This window comes from Delphinus delphis, chromosome X (assembly GCF_949987515.2).
Source record: "Delphinus delphis chromosome X, mDelDel1.2, whole genome shotgun sequence".
Taxonomy (NCBI): domain Eukaryota; kingdom Metazoa; phylum Chordata; class Mammalia; order Artiodactyla; family Delphinidae; genus Delphinus; species Delphinus delphis.
Window position 1 is genome coordinate 105,235,297 of NC_082704.1, and position 12,277 is coordinate 105,247,573.

The 12,277-nt window shown below is 40.8% G+C and overlaps 1 protein-coding gene and 1 non-coding gene across 2 annotated transcripts in view; both read right to left on the reverse strand.

Annotated features, from left to right (window-relative positions):
* Nucleotides 1-12,277, reverse strand: part of POLA1 (DNA polymerase alpha 1, catalytic subunit) — a 304,850-nt gene that overhangs the window by 234,929 nt on the left and 57,644 nt on the right. Inside the window, exons 23-26 of the mRNA XM_060001706.1 lie at nucleotides 11,584-11,683; nucleotides 9,632-9,756; nucleotides 3,195-3,344; nucleotides 2,666-2,788 (exon numbers count right to left, since the gene is read on the reverse strand). Coding sequence (XP_059857689.1) covers nucleotides 2,666-2,788; nucleotides 3,195-3,344; nucleotides 9,632-9,756; nucleotides 11,584-11,683 — 498 coding nt within the window. The remainder of the gene's footprint in view (nucleotides 1-2,665; nucleotides 2,789-3,194; nucleotides 3,345-9,631; nucleotides 9,757-11,583; nucleotides 11,684-12,277) is intronic.
* On the reverse strand, nucleotides 10,480-10,609 carry LOC132419080 (small Cajal body-specific RNA 24). The gene has a single exon (XR_009518094.1). It is a non-coding gene; the product is annotated as a small Cajal body-specific RNA 24 (non-coding RNA).

Below are 12,277 nucleotides of genomic sequence, written 5' to 3' on the forward strand. Positions count from 1 at the left end.
AGTTTAGAAAGATTTGTTGTTATATTTTAAATAAGAGAAAAATAAAAATTGAGTTTAAATTCCCCATTAAAAATCGAGCTAACCAAAAATATTGCCGTTAAAGTACAATGGATTAGGGGAGTTGGGGGAGATTATTGGACAAATTTGGGGCTTATCATTATCAACAGTGCCCTTTTAAGCTTGTGGATTTCTGAGCCAATGCAGAAAATGTAACAACAGGGATTTCCCAACAGCAAGAGGCACTCTCCAAGGGAGTAAATTGTCAACTACTGCCTCTCATGAGAAACTTAAGAGTAATCTTGATCCAATCTCAATAGTCAGCCCATGTATTATCACCCAGTTGGGGCATAGTGAGTGTACTTCCTAATACAAAAATAAGATGGTATTCTATCAGAAGCCACTGGATACATACAGAGAAATAAAATTTAGATAATTTTAAAGTAAACTTGGCCAAAGAAACTGAAAACATCCTTTCCTCACTTCAATGAGCCCCTAAAACACCTGTATCTTCTCAAGTAAAAAAGGCCTATGTCGGGCTTCCCTGGTGGCGCAGTGGTTGGGGGTCCGCCTGCCGATGCAGGCGACGCAGGTTCGTGCCCCGGTCCGGGAGGACCCCACGTGCCGCGGAGCGGCTGGACCCGTGGGCCATGGCCGCTGGGCCTGCGCGTCCGGAGCCTGTGCTCCGCGACAGGAGAGGCCACAGCGGTGAGGGGCACGCGTACTGCAAAAAAAAAAAAAAAAAAAAAAAAGGCCTATGTCTTGAGATGAGTATCAAAAACAACGTTCTTCTAGGAATAAGGGCAGAATATAAAGCAACAGGAGAGCCATCCTGAGATGGAGCAGACAACCCCCATGTAGCAAAAGCCTTACAGTCAGGAAGAGCTGGATTCCCATCCAAAAAAGTCACTTGTTACACTTCACCTCTTTCAGTTTATTAGCTTCGTCATCTGCAAAATTGGAACACTCTTGCCTATATCGATTGATTCTTATGGGGTCTTAAGGAAATAATGCATCTGAAAGCTTCTCGCATAATGCTGGTGTCCAATACAAGTGTCCTTCCTCACTGTGCCCTCAGCGGAGTGAAAGCGGGCTCCCAACAGAAGAGCACTTCTCAATATCCTGTTCGTTTCATGCCAGCTAGATCTGCACTGTCCAATACAGCAGCCACTAGCCACATGTGGATATGTGAGGTTAAATTTATTTTAATTATCATTAAATAAAACTCAAAATCCACTTCGTCAGCCAGCCATCAGGTGCTCACTAGCCACTTGGGGCTTGCGGCTATTGCACTGGGTATTGCAGATGGAGAACGTTTTCGTCACCTCAGAGTGCTATTAGACAGTCCTGATCTAGACTCTAAGCAGGGGTTAGCATTTTTTTTTTTTTCTGAAAAGGGCCAGATAGTAAATATTTTAGGCTTTGCAGGTCATGCAAGTCTCCACCTTGACTACTCAACTTTGCCGCTGTACTTGCAAAAGCAACTATAGATGATACTTCAACGAATGAGTATGACTGTGTGCCAATAAAAGTTTCCTTATAAAAATAGGTGGCGGGCTGGATTGGGCCCATGGGCTGTAGTGTGCCGAACTCTACTCTAAGAGTACTCTGAGTCCACGCTCCCAGCATGAGCGTTCTGCCCATAACCACTACCTCCGTAAGACCGAGTAGTCTTAAATCCACTGACAGAAATCAGTATTTTACTGGAGTTAAATGGAATATAATATTTAACATAACTGTTCTTTTACAAACTAAGGAAAAGCCATGCACGTGGTGCTAAAGCAAATGAAGCTTTTAGTGTTTACAAAGGGACAGTACCTCAAATCCGTTTGGTATCTGGCCCATGTTTCTAAAACCAATTACCCTCAATCTATAACTCCAGTCCCGATATATTCCTGACACTGGGGACTTGAACTGATACATCCAGCTGCCTACTTAACATGCCTACAGATCTATTACAAGCCTCAAAGGTAACATATCCAAGATAAAACTTAATCTTTCTCCCTCAGATTTCTCCTTCTTAATAAATGGTTCTACTAGCTAACCAGCTAGAAGACAAAAATGGAGGCATCCTCCTTGATTTCTTCTTTTCCCTCACACTCCAACCTAATATATCTGCAAAAAAAAAAAACTAGCTCCCTTATGTCGCTTAGTTCTCATTCATGTTAGCTCCTAAAGAAGCCTTCCCTGACCAAGCTAAACTAGCCAGCCATCTTAACATTGTTTAGCCCTCCACCCTGTTTACTTATCTGCACAGCATTACTTCTATCATATTCTCTTATGTTTTGTATTTGTTTATGCACTTATTTAGACTCTGTTTTCCTGAATGACGCTCTCCCCACCCCAAGCCCCTCTACACCCCCTGCCCTAGGCAGAATGTGAGGCTCACGATGCAGGGACTTTTTACGTCTTGCTCACCACTCTACCCACAGTACCTAGAATAATCCATGGCACACAGTGGATGCTCAATAAATAAATACACACACGCACACAAAATGTACGAATGAATGAATCCTTACTTAAAAAGCATATCTGTCTCAAACTTGTCCTAAGAAAGGGATACTTGAAGCTATATAACTAAGCAATAAACTTTTTGGCTCTCCTACCCCATAACATGTTTAGTTTAAAATACTCTCATTTTTAGATATAGGACGGTTACGCCATTTACCTCCCTTCCTTTGTATGTCACCAAAGCAGCCAGTGGTTTGGCATAAAATCTGCTGTAGGAAAATCCCAGGCAGCCATACATACTGTTTGCCGTGAGCTTCAAAGCCTTCTGTCGAATATCATACTGCAGGCCACATAAGGACAAAAGACAAACAAAAGTATTTGTAGGTGCTTCAGCATTACATTAGATGCTTTCTAGCTCACCAATAAGAAGAGGAAACCCGCAATAACCCTGGAAAAAAGAACTCTTAACATACTCAACCCATCCTCCCAGATCCATGATTCCCTGACCTCCTAGAATCAAGTAAACACACTCCAAAGTTCCCAGAAGTCAGAAGGATGTTGCTCAGATACAGTTCTGCAGATGGACGTGCCTTGTATTTTGAGGCATACAGTGTTTTTGAATGGTTTCCTACCCACCAACTTAAAATAAGCACATGCATTTGCCCACAGCATCAAGTTTAAATCACTCCTAGATAATTTTCAAAGGTGAGACTGTCACTCAGAGGTTGCTGAGTGGAAAGAGATACCTGAAGGACAAGGTCTGGATTTAAATCTTGCCGTTTCATTAGCTGTTTGACTTGTCTTCTCCGCTCTACCAGTTTCCGGATCTCTCTGGGCAAAATGCCCATTTCCAGGCTTGGATCTGGCAGCTCAGGGATCTGTTCTTGTTCTCCATCCTGATGAACACACGATGAAAATTTCAGACAAATCAAAATTTCATGAAATGAATTCCCAAAATCATACACTGTGGGAGCTGACCCCGTGATCACATCTTGAAAAGCTACTTTCTTGTGTAAGTAAAGGTCAACAAAGTGTGGGTGGTAGAAGAAAAAGCTGAGAGGGCTGCAGAACAACTCAACATTGCCCTCTTCTCCTCCAATTCTCTCAGCCCATCATTCCCAGTACCTCCCCCGTCTAGTTATTGACAAATGTAGGTATCATTTAAAGAGATGAATTTTTACACATGCTCCTTTCCTCCCTTCAACAAGATTGGGGAGCAATATGTTTGGGGAAATTGTTCTTAAAATAAAAACACTGGGCTTCCCTGGTGGCACAGTGATTAAGAATCCACCTGCCAATGCAGGGGACACGGGTTCGAGCCCTGGTCCGGGAAGATCCCACATGTGCACGGGCAAAGCAACTAAGCCCGTGCGCCACAACTATTGAAGCCTGCGTGCCTAGAGCCTGTGTTCCACAACAAGAGAAGCCCCCACTTGCTGCAACCAGAGAAAAGCCCATGCGCAGCAACGAAGCCCCAACGCAGCCAAAAATAAAATAAATAAATTTATGAATAAATAAATAAAAACACTAAGAGAGATCTCTAAAATTTAAAAAAAGATAAAAAAGCAGCTAAACTACTGTTAAGTCCTGTGTACCAGCAAACAAAATGCTATAAAATTTTTTTAAACTATGGGGAATCATAGCAATTATTGTAAATGTTTTAGACTGAAAGATAAAAATATAAATACTAGGGGCCTCCCTGGTGGCGCAGTGGTTGGGAGTCTGCCTGCCAATGCAGGGGACACGGGTTCGTGCCCTGGTCTGGGAGGATCCCACGTGCCGCGGAGCGGCTGGGCCCGTGAGCCACAACTGCTGAGACTGCGCGTCTGGAGCCTGTGCTCCGCAACAAGAGGCCGCGATAGTGAGAGGCCGGCGCACTGCGATGAATAGTGGCCCCCACTTGCCGCAACTAGAGAAAGCCCTCGCACAGAAACAAAGACCCAACATAGCCAAAAATAAATTAATTAATTAATAAAAAAAAATGTAATTGATGAGTGAAGTCAGAGTATTTAAAAAAAATAAAATAAAAATAAATCCTAAATCAGCAGGTTTCTTTTAGGAATTTGGAGCCCATATTTTAATAGGCCACGACATTTCTAAAAATTAATACATGTATATTTCTTAGTATTTATGTAGTACCTTTTGTCTACAAATTGCTTTGCAATCAGTAAAACAGCAACATTTTAAGAAAGCAACCAGCAGTCTTCTTATATTAAAATTTACAGCAGGAAAATGCAGGGAAAGCATTAGACCATTTTTCTCAAGGCTCCATTAATTCTATTAACAGGCTGCCAAGAAAAGCCAGGCACATTTGCCCTTTCAAAGGTTCAAAATTAAAAATAAACCTCTTGGCTTAAAGTATGTCAAGTCAATGCCATTTGATAACCCAGTCTTTACAAAGTGTCTGATTTTATAAAGATCAATAACTTCAAATGAACAATCTCACAATAGTAACAGGGACTATTATTGTTTTCCAATAGAGCAGATGATGACAGCAAACCTATTAAAGAGATCTTGGTACACATTCCAATTTATTTACAGCAACTATGGAGGTGCAATAAAAAGTAAATGGAAAGGATCTGGAGTCAGGAAATTTACAGTCCAGGCCTGGCTCCACCAGCACTAGCTGTTCTCAAGACTTGAGGCACTGCACAGGAAAATGATATGGAACCCATAAACTGCTACATGTATAGTATTTTTTAGATGACCTCTAAGGTCCCTTCCAACTCTGAAATGTTTTCATATCCAAAATCCAAACTGGAAAGCTCAAATAAACAAACTGGTGGCGGGGGGCAGGGTTGGTGGGGGGGGGGTTGGCGCTGGATAATGATAATCATCCTAATACTGACACAGCAGCAGGACAAAGTCCAAAGAATATTATTAACCGAATGTATTCACTACCTTGTGGGGATGTCTACTCAATACCTACTCTGTAAAATTATCCTCTAGTCCCACAGAAGGGCCCATCCTCAGCAGACGTATTTGTACTGGGTGAACACACTCCTGTGGTCATGGCTGATGGATGAGTGTGTTCAACAACTTAGGCAAGCCTCTAAGATTCTCTCTTCTGGGAATATGGAATTGGGACTGAAAAACAGCCCCCAAGCATGTGGCTGGAACCAAAAGACATGTAAATTCAGGAGCTAGAGGGCAAACAGACGTCTTCTGCCCCATGTACAAAGAAGCAGAGAAAAACATACAGAGATAATAGGTTAATTTACATCTTTTACTGCTGGAGAACCAAATCTAATCAAATTCCCTACTGACAATCAATTGTATAAGCTTTATATACGAAGAACCACACATTAAGTTATTAAGCCCTACATAAAACTGTTGACTGAATGATCACTAGTTAAAATCCATGTGAGATAATTCAAAAAGATCCTTTTGAAGAGGATGTTTAATGAGTAGAATCATTAAGAAATGCTTTCATAGCCAAAATTTAAAAGCCTGAAAATAGCAAGTGTTTGGAGTAGAAGGGGAACAATTCACATACATGGCTGGTAAGAGTGCAAAACGGTATAACCACTTAGGAAAACAATTTGACAGTTTCTTATCAAGTTAAACATATACTGCCCATGCAACCCAGCAAATTCCCTCCCTAGGTATTTACCCCCCCCAAAATGAAAGCACACATCCACAAAAAGATCTGTACAAGAATGTTCACAGCAGTTTTATTAATAACAGCCCCAAACTGAAAACAATCCATATGCTCATCTCAGGGGAACAGGTAAGGGTGAAATACTTCTTAACAGTAAAAATGAAAGAACTACTAATACTGCAATAACATGGATTAATCTCAAAAACATTACATTGAACAAAAAAAGCCAGATACAAAACAGTACAGGGCTTCCCTGGTGGCGCAGTGGTGAAGAATCCACCTGCCAATGCAGGGGACATGGGTTCGAGCCCTGGCTGGGGAAGATCCCACATGCCGCGGAGCAACTAAGCCCGTGTGCCACAACTACTGAGCCTGTGCTCTAGAGCCCACGAGCCACAACTACTGAAGCCTGTGCGCCTAGAGCCCATGCTCCGCAACAAGAGAAGCCACCGCAATGAGAAGCCCACGCACCGCAACGAAGAGTAGCCCCAGCTTTCCACAACTAGAGAAAAACTCACTCGCAGCAACAAACAAAGACCCAACGCAGTAAAAAAATAAATAAAGTAAAATAAATTAATTAAAAAGAGTACATACTGTATTATTCCATTAATATGAGTTCTCAAACAGGCAAAATTAAGCTATGGTAATAGAAGTCAGATCAATGACTGACTGATGGAAGAGGGGATTGACTATAAAAAGGCCAAGTGTGACATATCACAACTTACAGGATGAAGCTAAAGCACTGCTTATAAGGGAAATTTACAGTTGTAAATATCTAAATTAAAAGAGAAGACCTCAAATCAATAACCTAACCTTCCACCATAAGAAACTAGAAAAAGAAGGGCAAACCAAACCAAAGAAACCAAAAGGAAGTAATAAAAATTAGCACAGAAATAAATGAAATAGAGAACAGAAAAGCAACAGAGAAAAACCAAGGAAACCAAAGTTGCTTCTTTGAAAAGATCAACAGTGGACTTCTCTGGCAATCCAGGTGTTAAGAATCCACGCTTCCAGTGCGGGGGCGTGGGTTCGATTCCTGGTCAGGAAACTAAGATTCCACATGCCGTGACAAATAAGAACAATAAAATTTGGTTAGAACCCAGGGAATTGACCTTTAAAAAAACAAAACCACACAATTTATGGGAATTCCCTGGCGGTCCAGTGGTTAAGACCCCACGCTTCCACTGCAGGGGACGCAGGTTTGATCCCTGGTCAGGGAACTAAGATCCCACATGCTGGCGCAGCCAAAAAAAAAAAAAAAAAAAATCAACAAAATTGATAAACTTTTAGCTATTCTGCCAAAGAAAAAAGGTGACTCAAATTACTAAAATCAGGAATAAAAGGGGGGACCATCACTACTGACCTTAAAGAAATAACAGTGACTAAAAAGGAATACTATTTACAATTTTATGCCAACAAATTAGATAACCTACACAAAATGGACAAATTCCTAGAAAGATATAGACTCTACCAAAAGTGACCAAAGGAGAAATAGAAAATCTGAATAAACCTGTAACAAGAGACTGAATTAGCAATCAAAAAAAGTAAAGTCTAAGACCAGATAATTTCAGCAGCAAAAGTTAAAGAAGAATTAAAGTGAATCCCTCACGAACTCTCCCAAAGAAACAGAAAAGGAGGGAATACTTCCCAACTCATTCTATGAGGCCTGTATTATCCTAAGACCAAAACCAGACAAAAACATAACAAGAAAAGACAACTACAGGACTTCCCTGGTGGCGCAGCGGTTAAGAATCCGCCTGCCAATGCAGGAGACACTGGTTCGAGCCCTGGTCCGGGAACATCCCACATGCCGCAGAGCAACTAAGCCCGTGTGCCACAACTACTGAGCCTCCCCGCTCTAGAGCCTGCAAGCCACAACTACTGAAGCTCACGTGTCTATAGCCCACGCTCTGCCACAAGAGAAGCCACTGCAATGAGAAGCCCGTGCACCACAACAAAGAGTAGCCCCCGCTCGCTGCAACTAGAGAAAGCCCGCACACAGCAATGAAGACCCAATGCAGCCAAAATTAAAAATAAATTAATTTAAGAGAAAGAAAAGACAGCTTACACACCAATAGCCCTTATGAATACAGAAAGAAACTCTTCAACAAAATACTACCGCATCAAATCCAGTGATATATAAAAAGCATTATCTACCAAAGCCAAGTGGGATTTATGTCAGGGACACAGGATGACTCTACAATCAATATAACACATCCTATTAAAAGAATAAAGAACAAAAACCGTACAGTCAATAGACGCAGAAACAGTAGCTGACGGAATCCAAAACTCTTTCATGATAAAAAAAACACTCAACAAAATACTGATACTGATGATATACTGATATGGCCTCATACTGATAAAGGCCAGCTATGGAAAACCCACAGTTCACATCATATTTACTGGTGAAAGACTAGATGCTTTCCCCTAATGTCAGGAACAAGACAAGGGTGTCTACTCTTGCCACTTCTATTCAACTGTACTGGAGGTTCTAGCCAGGGCAGTTAAGCAAGAAAAAGAAATATAAGGCATCCAGATTGAAAAGAAAGAAATAAAACTATCTCTGTTCACAGACAACATGATCCTGTATATAGAAAATCCTAAGAAATCACAAACTATTACAACTAGTAAATGAGTTCAGCAAAGTTGCAGGATACAAGATCAATATACAAAAAATCAGTCATATTTCTATACACTTGCAATGAACAATCCAAAAATGAAATTAAGAAAACAATTCCATTTGCAATAGCACCCAAAATAATGAAATATTTAGGAATTAATTTAATAAAAGAAATGCAAGACTTGTACATTGAAAACTAGAAAACATATTTGAAACACATTAAAGACCTAAATAAATGGAAAGACTCGATTTTCATGGACTGGAAGACTTAACAATGTTAAGATGGCAATATTCCCCAAACTGATCCACAGATCTGATACAATCCCATCAAAATCCCAGCAGGCATTTTTGCATAAATTGACAATCTGATCTTAAAATAAACAAAATGTGAGATATATCCCTACAATGGAATATTCAGCAATAAAAAGGAATGAAGTACTAATACATACTACAACACGAATGAATCTTGAAAACAACATGCTAAATGAAATAAGCCAGACGCAAAAGGTCACATATGACTCCATTTATATGAAATGTACAAAAATATACAAATCTAGAGGCAGAAGGATTAGTGGTTGCCTAGATCTGGAAGGGATGAAGGGATTGAGGGAGGTTACAGCTAAAAGGGATAGGGTATCTTTGGGGAATAATGAAAATGTCCTAAAATTGATTGTAGTGAGGTTTGCAAACTCTGCAAATAAACTACCAGCCATTAAATTGCACACTTTAGATGGGTGAATTGCAGAGTACATGAGTTACATCTCAATAAAGCTGTTAGATAAAAGACACAGAACCAGTCTGAGTCTCCTTCTACCCAACCCTCCCCCCTTTTTTGACCACTAAAAAAGGATATAGTGTTATCTTTTATGAGGAAAAACTAGAACACTGAGCCCTTTGGTTATCTTCCTTCTATAAGCACTACTTTTAATCTCAATATCCAGAGTTCCCAGTTGAATACAAACCTCTGTAACTTTCTGTGCCTCTGAAGCAACTCTTTGCACCGTTGTAAAACAAATGTTGAATTCCTGAATGATGGAAGGATACAAACTGTTGAAGTCCAGAAGCAAAATGAACTTATCATAAAAACCTGCAAGAAAAAAGCCCCGTTACAAAAAGTCTTTTAAAAAAGTAGATTTGGCAAAACGCCATATTAGAAGTAACATATTATGAAACGATATACTATCCAGAGCTGTGAGGTACACAAAAGGAAAAAAGGAGTCAACTACCACTCTGTAAAAATGACTTGGGGGGCTTCCCTGGTGGCGCAGTGGTTGAGAGTCCGCCTGCCGATGCAGGGGACACAGGTTCGTGCCCCGGTCCGGGAGGATCCCACATGCCGCGGAGCGGCTGGGCCCGTGAGCCATGGCCGCTGAGCCTGCGCGTCCGGAGCCTGTGCTCCGCAACGGGAAAGGCCACAGCAGTGAGAGGCCCGCGTACCGCAAAAAAAAAAAAAAAAAAAAAAAATGACTTGGATTAGAGTGAAGAGTCAGGTCACAAAAGGAAAGAAGAGACACTGTCTCGCCTTGAAATCCCAGCAGTCGCCAAAGTACGCCATTATTATAGGCAAACAGCTTCCCATATCAATTACTTTAGACAAGTACCATGTCCATTTCCAAAAAATGCTGTTAAATTCTCCTTCAAGAAAGCATTCCTTCCCACCTACCCTCCACACCCCCACTCCCCAAATGTTTCATGGGCTATACCAGTGAGTGGTTATACATTTTTTTACAATCACACCTGCAGGGAATAAAAACAGGCAGCCCATTTACCTGTACACAAACTGCTAAGATGAGACAAGAGATGTACACATAAATGTCAGCAGTGGAACGATCCACCCTTTTCACTTGCAAAGGGTGAACAGAAAGCTACTATATTTCTCTAGGACATTTACAAAGAGTTATCTTCACCTTGAGAAGAAACTGAATAAAAATAAATGTCCACAATTAAGACAATAATAACAACAGCAAGCATATATTGATAGCTTACTCTGTGTCTGGTACTATTATTCCTTAAATCTCTGTGCGGTATTTTTCTTGCCATCATTTTAAAGAAGAGGAAACTGAGGCATACGCAGGCTAAAACAGGCAGCCCAAGCACATAGCCAGAATTCAAGGCCAGATCTATCTAACACCAAAGGATGAGTGATCTGTCTCATTACAACTCACAATAAAATTACTTTTGTCAAAAATGTCTCCTACTCAAGAGTTCAAGTTACTTGATAAAATTGACATTCATTCCTGCACAACAATGTGAATACAGTTAACAACACTACTCAACTACACTTAAAAATGGTTAAGATGATTTAAAAAAATTTTTTTAACCTTTTCTAGCTCTGTTTACCACAAAACATCTTATTTGCCATTCATGATTACAGGAAACAATTATTCTCTTCTTAAAGTTCAATTTGGTAGTTACTGCCTGTACTTTAACTTTGCTGTCCAACTGCACTGGCCCTCGCACGCTGGGCAGAGGCGGAGCCCAAGAGTAGATGGGAGGAGACAGAGGCGCTCCTACCACAGGACAAATAGGTTGGCAAACTGCACAGAGCAAATCCTCCAACCTACCCCCTTTTTGTACCACTCATGAGCTAAGAACAGTGTTTATATCTTTAAATGGTCGAAAAAAATTTTAAAAGACTATTTCAATGATATGTGAAAATTATACAAAATTAAAATTTCTATGTCCATAAATAAAGCTTTCTTGGAATACAGCAAAAAAAAACCCACAAAAGATTCACATTAATTCGATGTTAGACTGGCAAACAAGATTTTCGCATGAACATGAGAAAATAAGGTCATTATGAAACCTATTCGCTAACCTACAAAACATAACTCAGGCCTTCTCGTTTCTCAAGCCTGGCTCTGCATTAAGTTCCTTAGCATCAGGGGCAAACCGAGCCACTGCGTTGCCTTACCAACTTTGGGGTCCAATACCAAGCCTCCAGAATAAGCTGCCTTCTTACGTCCTTTTTTGTATTTATTGGTATCTCCATCAATGTCTTCATCTTCATCTCCCTAATATCAAATGGAAAGATAACTTCACCAGCCAGCAACTAATGGACCAATTTAGAAGGTTTATGATTCCCCCCCCGCCACCTTTCCAACTGCAGTACACAGTTCTATTTAACATTCTATCTAACATTACTTTTAGTTAGTGGTCCTACCTCTGAGGAAAGACAGTTATTGTAATATTTTCATAAATCCTAATGAATGCCAAGCATGGTAGTTACCGAAACAAACACTATATCTGAGTTGATAAGTATGCAAATTCTACTTTAAAATATTTCTGAATTCACAGAACTTCACATTTTAAAATCAATGGACAGGGCTTCCCTGGTGGTGCAGTGGTTAAGAATAGATCCGCCTGCCAATGCAGGGGACACGGGCTCGAGCCGTGGTCCAGGAAGATCCCACATGCCATGGAGCAACTAAGCCTGTGCACCACAACTTCCAGGCCTGCGCTCTAGAGCCCGTGAGCCACAAGTACAGAAGCCCACGCACCACAACTACTGAAGCTTGCACATCTAGAGCCCGTGCTCTGCAATAATATAAGCCACCGCAATGAGAAGCCCGTGCACCACAATGAAGAGTAGCTCCTGCTCACCGCAA